Source organism: Melanerpes formicivorus, unplaced genomic scaffold, assembly GCF_026170545.1.
Source record: "Melanerpes formicivorus ecotype bairdi unplaced genomic scaffold, bMelFor1.0.p_v2 SCAF_7, whole genome shotgun sequence".
In the NCBI taxonomy this organism is placed as follows: Eukaryota; Metazoa; Chordata; class Aves; order Piciformes; family Picidae; genus Melanerpes; species Melanerpes formicivorus.
Window position 1 is genome coordinate 11,683,920 of NW_027142359.1, and position 12,015 is coordinate 11,695,934.

The 12,015-nt window shown below is 40.2% G+C and overlaps 1 protein-coding gene across 3 annotated transcripts in view; it reads left to right on the top strand.

The window, feature by feature from the left end:
* The first annotated feature begins 499 nt into the window (after positions 1 to 499).
* COL11A1 (collagen type XI alpha 1 chain) overlaps positions 500 to 12,015 on the top strand; it is a 127,238-nt gene continuing 115,722 nt past the window's right edge. For all 3 annotated transcript variants that reach the window (XM_068140998.1, XM_068140999.1, XM_068141000.1), the window contains exon 1: positions 500 to 1,119. In XM_068140998.1, the coding sequence (XP_067997099.1) occupies positions 1,005 to 1,119 (115 nt within the window). In that variant the 5' untranslated portion in view covers positions 500 to 1,004. The remainder of the gene's footprint in view (positions 1,120 to 12,015) is intronic.

Consider the following 12,015-nt stretch of genomic DNA (forward strand, 5'->3'; position numbering starts at 1 on the left):
CCTTTCTTACAGTATCCTTAAAGCAAAGTCCCCAGAAGTCCCCTAAGCGTCTGTGAGCACAACCTACGCTTGGGACGGTGTGAATGGGTATGGACCACCGGGGCTGGACCTGCTGCTGCACCAACTCAAGCAAGAAGAGTTCTGAGGTGCTCGAAGGGCCACCGCGCAGCAGGCCTTCACCTCGGCGCCCCAGCTGCTCTCACGCACATTTCTCCCTTCAAAGATCTCCGCTCCCTCACGCCCGGCGCCCCCCTCCCTCTGCTTTCTGCTTGTCCCCAGTCTCGACCCCCGCCTCTCTCTCTCGCCCGCCCACGCATCCCCTTTTCGCGCCGCCCGCCCCTGCGCCCCGAGAGGGGCAGCGGTCGCGCATCCAACACGGCGCATGCTCCAAAGGCGAGGGGCCCGCAGCACAGCGGCGGGGCGTACGGGGGGCGGCAGTGCTTGGCCGGACACCCCAGCGGCGTGCCCTGGCCTGCTCCCACCCCGCCGAAACCCGTTCTCCAAGCGCTACTGCCGGGAGACCCGCTCTCTCGAACTCTGGAGACCGGCCGTACAGCGGGCGACAAGCGACCGGCGGCCGGGGAGGTGCCGATGTGCGGCTGCCGAGGCGGAGGGCGGTGCTGTGGGCGGCAGGGGGAGCCGTGCGATTGGCCTCCGCCCGGCGGCTAACTTGTCAGTTGGGCTCCAGGGGTGGCCCTGAGAGCCTCTCGCCCAGCCCTCTGACGGGATGAAGCCTTTAGGGGGATGCGGCGCTCTTTGCATTTTGATTAAAGCCCCTCATCTCCCGTCAGTCTGAAGGCAGGGCACCAGGGAGGACGGGTTGGTGGGGCCTGCGCAAGGCCGGACAGAGAGAGGGAGGGAGGGGTGTGAGAGTGAAAAAAAACCCTTTTGGTACATCACGTATGGCTCTATAGGAGAAATCATCTCTGGGAACATAGTGGAAAAGACGGAGCTGGTATAAACTGAAGGCGCCTGGGTTTAATTCGTACTTGTGGGTGCCCAGCATGGAGATGCAGAGATGGTCCACAAGGTGGAAAACGAGAAGGTGGCCCTGGGACTCAGCTGTAACCGTGCTCATCACCTTCACTATCTTTCTCCAGGCTTCAGAGGTCAAGGGAGGTAAGAAAGCAAAGAGGAGCTGGAGAGTCCAGTTACCTCTCCCCCCCACCCTCCTGGCTCGGGATGAAGGACCTAGGCAGGGCTAGGGCCGCGTTTCAGGGGAAACCTGTCAGAGCGACTCCCGATACTGGAGAGACAAGAAGGCTTGAGGCCGGCTTGGGGCATGGAGACCCGCTGGGAGCCCCCGGCAGCACTGGCAGGGGACGTTCCTCCCAGGTGCCGCCGAGGGATGGCTCCTCTTCAGCCTCAGTCTTTAACTTTGGATGTGGTTGTATTGCAGTAAGGGGATGCACTGGCGGGGTGGGAAGATGAAAGAAATACTTGTTGAACAGAATGACATCTCATCCAGCACTAAACTCAATTTTGTGAAGCATGCATATGATTTTCAGTTTTGATGAACTTAACGGAGTCGTTGCTTTGGTCAAGTTCACCAAGTTGTGGCTGAAATGGAGCGACAAGTATCTGCCTTCTCCTCAGAGAGGAAAAGGGAAAGTTGCGCAGTGGAGGCTCTTCGTTCCGTTTTTCTCCGTTTTCTCTTTTTTACTTTTCCCTTTGCAAAGAGTCTCCCTGCGCAAAAAGTTTTCGGGGACGCGAAAATATATTTGAAGGGGCCCTTTGGCAGATGCTGAGAAGAGCAGCTCGCAGCGGCGCCTCGCAGGTGGTGTGCGCAATGCCGGGCCCAGAGATGCCCAGCGCGGTGGGGGAGGGCTCGGGGGCGTTGGGGGTGGGCTCGGGGGTCTCAGTCTCACGGTCGCCGTCCTCAGTCTCCTTCCCCCTTTGCAGCCTCCGCGGGGGAACCCAGTGGTCCCTTAGGTGTCCGCGGACCTGGTGGCCAGGGTGCAGCCCGCGGGGGACTTGCAATGGAAACAAGAGCCAGGCAGCAGCGCGGCAGTTTCAGCAGGAAGGAACAGCAGTCTCCCCTCGCCCTCACCCATCCCCCTCCACCCCTCTCGCCTCCGTACTTCTCCCCTCCGTGCTGCTGCCCGGCACTGTTCAAGCCTCGGCCGCCCGCCGCGCCGTCCCATCTGGGCGCCGGCGAGGCGCTCAAGCTTTTGGAGATGTCCTCGCGCATTGGCGGAGCTGCAGTGTATAATCTCCAGTGGCGAGAGCGCTTTCCTCTCCTGCCGGCTGGAAATGCTGCTTTCTCCCTCCCTCCCACCCACCGGAGCCAGTCTGGCGGGGACTGAGGTTTTTATTTTGCTGTGAGTCTGACATCTATGAAGGGGCTTAACTCTTGGAAAGAAAGGTTTAATTTTTATGCATTTATTATTTTAAAGAGGTATTTCTCGGTCTGAATTCCCACTTTCTGAATCAACAGGCGTCCTAGAGGGAGCCCAGTAAGGTGATCAGTTTCCATTCAAGCCCTTTATACCTGGGCACAACCTTGACGCTGTCAAATCGATCAAGGCTTCTGCCCCCTGCTGGCCCCATCCCTGACAGGGATCGGCAGGGGTCAGGTTTCATCCCTGCTGCAATCCCACAGGCTCCCGTGGAGTTACACCCAGGCTGGATTAACCTGGCAGAGCTTCATTACTAAATTTCTTCAGTGCTAAATACTGTTTGCAAAGGCATGATAAATTTCTTATGCTTTGTTCCATGCTACCATTCACAGAACAACTGATTTAATTAAGTAGTATTTGTGTAGGTTATTTTTATGTGATGGGTTGGATGGAAATGAAAACTCAAAAGAAGATCTAAACCCAAACAGCCCAGGAAAAATCTAGCAGAAATCATCTGTTACTGAAATACTTTCAGCAACATTAGGCAGACTAATTTGGGTTTAGTAACCCTATTAAAAAAAATTAAAACCTGTATAAAAATCTTTTCCTCTACTGTATAGAGAACATTTCAGAAACATAAAACTACAGACTTCTTCTGTTTGTAGAAGCATACCAAACATAATTTAGTTCTTGAACTTTTCTGAAATACAGTATGCCATTTGCTTAGAAACTACAGGGAGCTGTGTGTTTAGGGCTTGATCTGTTATTGAAGTCAGTAAGAGTTTTTCCACTGACTACAGAGGGAGTAGAATTTGACCTAATTTCCCTAACAGAGTGCAAGAAAGGTATTTCTGAATCTTTTTATGTATTCTCATCTTTTTTAAAGTACTTAAAAGATAAAATAGGACATAATGATTCATATTTAAAAGTAGGAGAGAAAATACTGAGGAGTAAAATAGAACAGCAGGTAAGCAATGTGACTAAATTAAAATGATGGGTAAAACATGAATCATTACCCTTATAAACTGCTAAATTAAACCCTGTAGTCTTCAATTGTCTTTTCATAAACTACCCCTATGTAAAGAAGATTGCATGGTGTATTCATACAAAGTGTTAATCATATATCAGTGACCTTTTTTTGAGACAACAAAATCCATTCCATGTAGAAAAACCTCAAAAGATTCCTAAAATTCTTGACTTTTTTTTTTTTTTCATGTTGCTTTATTTAACAGGAAAAAAAAAATGATAAGTATGAGGTGTCTTTCATAGTACTAAGAAAGTGGGTCTGAAGGTCTGATTGGGTTATTTCTCCTTGAGTTATTTCTTCATTAGACAGAGAAAGTTACAGAAGTGAGAAGCAAGTGAATGGGAAAACTAGTGACTCATATTTGGTAAGCTCAGCACCCACCAGCTCTTAAGCAGCTATTTTTAAAAAGATTTTTGCTTTATGACTTGACTAAAGTAAACAGAATTCAGTGTTTTAGAAGGCATCCTTTGATTTCCTTTTCCCTTCCTCACCTTTAATGCTAAGTCTGCTTGCAATGTGTTTGGAATGAATAAACTCATTTAGTTGAAATGGCATGGCTTCAACACTGAATTTTTTTATAAGAGCCTAGCATCAATGCATTATTGTGATAGTGATTTAAATTTTGTGGGAAAGAAACTAAAACTCAGTTAGTTATAATCTTTGTGAAGCAAATAGAAAAGCAGCTCTTAATCTGAGTGCAAAACCATTTAAGATTCCTTATTGAAAATGAGACTATGAAGCTATATATAGGAAATACAGTTTGGACCTTCTGTGTAAGTGACAAGCAGATGTGTTTCTAATATAGAATAGATACTTTTTACAGTCATCTTGCAAAATACAAAGGTTCCTTGTGCTCCCCCCCCCATAGGCTTGGATGCTAGTGGGAGCTGGAGGTGCAGAAGGAATGCAGAACTGAACTCATGAGTGATGGCAAAAGGAGAGTTTTCTTTGTGGGTGAATGCTTAACCCTGTTACTTATTTGTAATTGCTTAGTTAGTTACACTGGGAAGATAACAATCTGTCTCTTACATGAACACTGCTTTAAACTAGAAAAGCATGAATCTCTTCTCAGGACTTCTAATGATAGACGACACACTTGATTTAAACTCATAAATTTACTGTTAAGGTTGAAAAAGAGTATAAACATTCTTCTTGTTCCTTTGTTTTACAGCCAGATAGTCTTGTGTACTAATTTTAATTTTATAAACTGCCAGAAATGGGACATACAGGGGTTTCTAAGTTAAATATTCACAAAGTGAACAAGACGGATTAAATCAAAGGGTGAGTTCATTAGAGTCAGCTGATAGTCCTAGCTGAAGGTTTTCTGAGTCTCAGGGATCAGCAGGTGAAATGGTCCAATCTTCCCAGCATAGTGCAAGAGAGATCTGCATGTATATGTCTGGTTTGCTATATAATTTAGATATATTTTAATTGTTTCTAAAGTGAAATAATTATTTCAACTTCAGAAGCAAGCATCTGACACAGAAAAATGACTGGTATGTGTTAAAGAGTCTCCTGAGTGTGAATTGTTGCATTTGATTTAGAAGGTTTCACAAGGATCCCAGAAAGGACTGGCTGCAGGAAATTATGCCTTTTTACTAGCTCTGCAGATAAGAAGTTTATCAGTGTCAGTTTTGTGTATGTTAACAAATATAAATAACAACTACAAAATATAAATACATATAGAATACCCACAAATATTTGGTGGTTTTGGCTTGAAATAATCTCTCACCTAGCACCCCTTACTGGAATTTTCATAGAAAAACAAAATATTTGAAATAAAACCTTTTGTGGTGCTATGGTGTTTTCTGATTAAAACCAACAAACAAACAAACAAAAACAAACAAACAAAAAAAACCAAACAAACAAACAAAAAAAAAACCCACCTCATTGTTCCTGCATGTAGCACTTGTAAAATCTAGGAAAAGCAGGAAAAAAGTTGTCGTACTCAGTTTTACAATTGTCTTGCCCAAAGTTATTTAGTCTCTTCTACATACAGCCTTTAATTCTAACACATTTGCAGCTTAATAAGAGCCGTGACATTACTACTAAAGTGAAGTCATACCTAAAACACACTGAAGCAATTATGATTCTCCTGGATTTGTTTTGTACAGTAGTGAACAGTAGGGTTTCCATCTGCCAGAAAGATTGAAAAGTTGCTTTTCTTTTCTCTGTAGAGCTCTCTTCATTTCAGAAGAAACCATCCCAGCATTGGTTAGTTTATCATTGTTCTATTTGTTGATAATAGAGTGGAACAAATTAAGCAAAACTTGCGAGTGATTGCTAATGTTTTAAGAATGTGAATTCTTATGCATTGATAAAAGATTTGCCCTCTGGATGGACACAATAGAAAGTAGTGGCTTAAAATTAATTAGGGAAACACACGTCTGTTGCAAGGGCTTAAAATTGTACTGCTCAGTATTAAATACCAAGTTTACAGTCTGTAGATGTAAGGATTAATTGTTGACCCTGTTATCACAATAGTAGTAGAATCTGGCAAAACTGAAATTCTTTTTAGATCACACATAAGGGCTTGTAATATTGAATGTCAGAGCTGATGTCTATTTCACATACTGTATGCATTAAAACTTTGACATACAGTGAAGTCCCTGATGAATAATACCTTTGGCATTAGTGAAAGTACAATCAAAGCTTTTAGTTGTATGATTAAAAAAAAAAAACACAAAACTTAGCTGATTCTCTGGTAAATTAAATAGGATTACTGTAAATGGCACCATCTGCAGATCTTGTCCCTAGCTGTGTTTTATATTTTTTCTATGCTTACAGCTGAAGAATGTGCGAATGTTACACATTTGAAATCTTCCATTGAAGAGGGTTCAATTTCTTCCATGTTTAATTGCTTATTTCTTCCTGTAGCAGGGACCACTTTTAGATCTTGCCTTTTTTGATATGGTCGAAGAAACAGGATATTCCATGAATTTAATACTTGTTTTGCTGATTTTCGCAGTTGGATGTGCTATGTCCACTGTCTGTACAAAAAGAACTTTTGGAATCTTTAGCAGAGGCCTCAGCACAGTTAGACACTTGGACTGCACTTCTAACATAATCTGCTGTGGTGTAAAATAGGAATAACTCCATGGAACTATTGAGACTGATGTTAAAATAGTGTAAAGTAATAGATCAATACAGATCTGCACCAGATGATGAACTAGCCCAGTCTTTTGTGGGTAACAAGTGAAACATTCTGTGGAATCAAGATCAGGTCTTTAGTGCTTGATTGTAGTCAGTGTTGCTGAACAAGTGATAAAAATGTAAACTTTCAGTAATGAAGAAGGCATATTTTGTGGTGAAATACGTAAAGCAAATATGAAATGTCAATGTTACACTCTAGAATTTTGCAATGTAACAAAACCCAGATATACCTGTTCTTGCTTTTTGCTGAATACTTTCAGTAAAAAAATATGCCTGCAAGCTAACCTTATTAAATAAGATCTGAGTGTGTAGTTGTATACAGGCAAGTTTTCCACTTGGCTTCAGTATGGGATTTAAATGGGTATTTTTTGGTGTTTGTTTTTCTTTTTAACTGTATGAGTGTTAGAGATCAGTCTTTTAAAAGAGATCTAGTTAATAGTTAATTAATAGAACAAATGTGTCCAATACATTCATAGGCTGTCATTATTGTCTTTGAAACACTACCATGTATTTAGTAGATTTTGCAGCATAGAAAGTCAATGAACAAAATTCCAAATAACTGGTGTGGAAGCAAAAGTAAGCCAGTTCTGAGCAGTTTCACACAAACATTTCTCTGTTGGTGAAACAAGGACCATTTAAACCATTCCTGTATGCATCTGGATAATCTCTAGTTCACATAATTATTAAATATGAAAGCACTGCAATAACACCTTCTTCTAAAAATATCACCAGCCAAGATCCCAATTACATAATTAATCTAAAAGCTAACATGTAGGAACAGGTAAGACAGCCTTGATGTCTCCAGGAACATATACATGGACAATATATAATCAGTTTATCTCATAAATTCGTATTTAGATACATATTAAAAAAAAACACAAAAACCCAACCAACCAAAAAAAAAAAAAAAAAACCCATCCCACTTCCAACCCACCTTGTTTTTCCTTGAGCACTATGTAATTACTGTAGGCAGCTTAAGTAGTTTTGGGTTTGTACCTGGAATATACTCTGCAACTTGGTTTTGCAGCCCACAAAACAGAGTTCATGTTACCCACTTCTGTAAAATTCTTCAGTTCACATCTATGAAAAATACTGAAAACTTCCCAAAGGATGCTGCAGAACTGAAGCTTTTGATGCTTCCTCCCACTACAGTCTTCCGTTGCATGTCTGACCTTTCAGTAGAGAGTTTGGAGGCAGGCAGATCTCAGACTGCCAATCCCAAAAGCCTGTAAGGAAGTGCAGATCTGCCCAGCGCTAGCCAGTAGGAAATTATAGGGACAGAAGAGTTCCTTTTGTGCTGCTTAGGCACCTGTAACAGAACTGCAGATAAACTTTACTTTGGATACAGAGACTAGAGCCTGCAATGGGAAGGTAGGAGAGTGCTTTCTAACAAGTGGGAAGCTCAGGGAAGTATTTTGGGCATTACATGCTATTGAATTCCTGCTCTTGTACTAATGCTTAACAGATGAAGAGCACAGTAAATTAGTAAGTACGGATAACAATAATAATAATAATGTTTATTTCTGTTTTTAAAAGGTATATATGATACCTTTCCACAGTAAGTAAAAGTGTGTAAGGGTGAAAATCAGAACGAAAATATTCTTATGACAATGGACATAGCACAGACTGTAAGTCATAGGTGGCACTTCTATTGTATCCTAAAGGTCAACAAACAAATCCATATTCTAACACTGCTAGTAAAGACTTCCTTAGGAGTAATTTGACAAAGTGGCAGCATTTATTACTCCTCCTGCTCTAGAAAGTGTTGGTCTAGCTGGTAAACTAAACTGCTTTCAGAAACTAGACTAATTACCTGTGAGAAGGAATGTAAGGAGGGGAAAAGTTACAGGTTTCACAGTAGGAGAACTGCTGAAACAGCTTGATAAATGGTAGCTAAAATAAACCAATGCAGAAGAACTTTGAAACAATCTGTATTTAAGACTGTTTTTAAAAGAAATTTCCCCCTTTTTCTGACCTGACAGCACCATTCTGAGAGGTCAGCAGCAGAAACTGAAGACTAGTTACCTCTTCCTATAAGTTCTTGTTCGTGAAAATACTTTCATTTCTTGGACTATCTAATGTCAGTTAGAAACCTTCATCGTTGTAGTTTTTATCTTTAGCCACCTATAGAATACATGGAAAGTCTTTAGAATGAGCACTTAGGGATTCAAAGGTAAAGAAACTAAATAACTATAGGCTATTATGCCTTAACTAGGTAGCCTAGTTACACAAAATGGTGGAAGAGCTAGTATTTTCTGTTTATGTTCCTAAATACATACTTAGAAACCTAAGCAGAGGTACCTCACTTGGAAAGGCATGTCCACAAACATGCATATTTTAGCCTACCAGGTTATAATAGCTTCTGCTCTTTAAATGGTCTGTCACAGTGAAATGAAAAGGCTAAACTTAAAAACCACACTCCATTTAGTATTCAAGATTAATATTTCAGTGCTCTTAAGTTTTAGTTTTGTGATACTTCCACTGGAACAGACTGCTGGCAGAAGGAAATATATTTCCATGGAAAAAATAGGAAGTAAAATAGTAGTTACTGAGAAGCATTAGTCTTCTGAATTTTTCAGATAATTCTTTTTACTGGGGCAAATAAAGCTATTTTCTATTCCAGGATTGTATCTCATTAATTATGAGTTATTGATTGTAACATTTAAGGGCTGTTTGTGGAGTCATCACTGACAATTCTCACTTTCACATTAATCAAAAGAAAGGCATTGCTGGAGAATTATGATTAACTGAGAAGTTGTCTGTTCATTGTAGCTGGGAAAACAAGAACAACAACAACAGAACCCAAACCAAAACCCCAAACAACTGTTTATTATAAAAAGTACTATTTATTATACCTGAAAAAAAAGGAAAAGTTGCAGTTACTAAAGTTAACAGCAGAGCTAACAGTTCCACACTCAATTTGCTAAGGTATGGCTGTAAGGTAAAGAATATTGTTTGTTTTTTTTTTTTTTAATTGTTTACACTTGAAGTATGTCCCCCACCATGCTATTGGGGGACCTTGGATATCATGTAGGTGAACATAGCCTTGAAACAAGGAAGGGTTATTGTGCCTGGGCTCTCTTATAAAGAGAGTAAGACCAATGAGTAACTTTTTTAGGCATTTGAATAAAAGATAAACATTTTAGTCTAAATGGGCCTTCCCCGGAACAATTTCATACGGGAATGAATTTAGTAGCCACCAGTTGCCACTACAATTACTCTTCTGTCAGTCATTTAACTAAATCCAAATGTTTTTGACCAGACCTGACCATTTTAATGCAAATTTTCTTGCATCTGATACTTAAAATGTTCATATCATGTACATCCTTCTACTTGAGGTTTTTGTGGTCTTCTACAAGAAGCATTCCCATAGAGAGATGTGGAATTGCTAAGCACTTACACTGAAAACTGAGGTCATCCTTAAGACAAGGAAGCTTGATGTCACATTGAATATGTCATCTGTACAGATTGTGTGTCCAAATGACTTCAGTCTCTGCATTGTTGTACAATTTCTCTTGCTATCATAACCTGTATTGCAGTGGTACCTGGGAACCTTCTCTAGGGTCATTTTCCATGGAGAGAAGTGAGAGCTATCTTATGTAACAGATTGCAGCTCAAAAGTATCAGGAAATCAAAGAGAAGGAAACAAGTTCTCTGATCTTGTACAATAAGTACTACTTATATTATATGACTTTATAACATATAAAAAATGAACCTGCTGTTTTTACTAGGTTCTGCCTAACTCGAGAAGAAATCACTGAACAATGGCAGTAGTTCTTTAGTATAGTGCACTATAAAAACATCAGAGTTTGATCCATATATGTAGTATCTATATCAGTAATAATAGGTATTATATATCACAGATTTTATTTCCATTTAGAGACTGTGGAATGAAATGAAAGCTATGGCATTTAAAATTGTTTGTATATGGTCAAAATATCATCTGGATTGTTATAGAGGTTCTTTTTCAATCCATGAGCCATTATATTTGTAAAAGATGTGGTTATTAATTCATTAGCTAGAAAGCAGAGAAGTCACTTTCAGCCACTAGCTTCCAGACTATGATCTTCCCTGACTCTGCGAGGTGACTTCCTACCTTTCTATCCTGGTCCTTTAAGCAGGCCAGTGTTGGATGTGTAAGGACTTACCATCCTTTATTCTTCAAAGAGGTTAATTCTAACCAGTTAGGATCTAAATGCTTCTTTTTTCTTTTTTCAAGAACTGTTTATTTTTGACTGGATTCCTACATTTCTGTTCTTTGTGGCATATTGAGAGCAACTGTGTCTAGTGCTTTTAGTAAAGGCTTTAAGCAGGTCATCTGAACACCCACAGTGAGCTCATAAAGAATTTTAAGATTGATATCTTGGCAGCCTGGTCAGGGCTACTGAACACTAGCTCTGAGTAGGTTGCCATAGTTCAGAATAATGTAAAAAAACCCAATATCATCAATTGAATCCAGAAATTGACTGAGACAAAATTTCCACTAGCAAAGAACAGTGTTCCTCATATATGTGGTGTATGGTAATCCTACACATGACACAGGAGGAGTGTAAGCGAGAAGTGCTTTGCACAGAGTGCCCAGTTTTCAGCTTGGAGGTGACAGTAACAGCTGCGAGGACACTACCAAGTCTGGTACCTCCCAACTCAAATAAGGGATTGGTTGCATCCTTATCAGGGCATTATCAGAAGCAACTTTGTTATGAAGAAGCATATTAAATCTTGTAGGTTCTTGCCTGGTTTATTAAAGACTTGTAAGGAACTTACTTGCTTTTTAGCTTTTAGTCAAAATGCCCATCTAAAATCTTTTATATAAATGAGGGAAGCAGCTTCTATTACTTGTTATTTCTAAGTATTCACTAAGGCATATTACCTTTGGAGAGAAAGTAATTGCTTGTTTTGCACAGGTTACTAAATACAATTTGTAAATTTTGTGACAAGTTCCATTTCTAGCAATCTTGGTAAATTGTGACTGGTATTTTCACTATTTACATTTTGCTTGCAGAAATAAATGTCATCTATTGACTATTAACAAAATGTTAGTTCTTATTATCTGGAATTTGTGGTTTGAAGGTTGTTCTATTATTATTCTCTTTTGTGTCTGGAAGCTTTTTAGCAGCGGAGCTGGCAGGGAATAATGAATATTTTTTTTGTATGGATGAATACTCTCCCAGTCAGCCAGGCAAAGCATAGCCATTATTCTAAAAAATAGTGAAGAATCTGGTACAAATTATAGAAAAGATCAAAGGAAAAAGAAATTAGCAGTGGTTGACTTATGCAGTGACTGGGAAGTTTTACTAATATTTCCAATGACTAGTGTTAAATTGCTTTATATGTACTGGAAAAATAGACATTGGTTACCAGAAAAAAACTGTGGCAGTTCCTTCACTATGGTAGTAAGTTCAGAATTGTGTGGACTATCTATAGAAAATTCGTTACATCCATTGAAATTATTTAGATATTACTTAACAGAGAGGTAAGAGTTTCAGAAGTTGCATG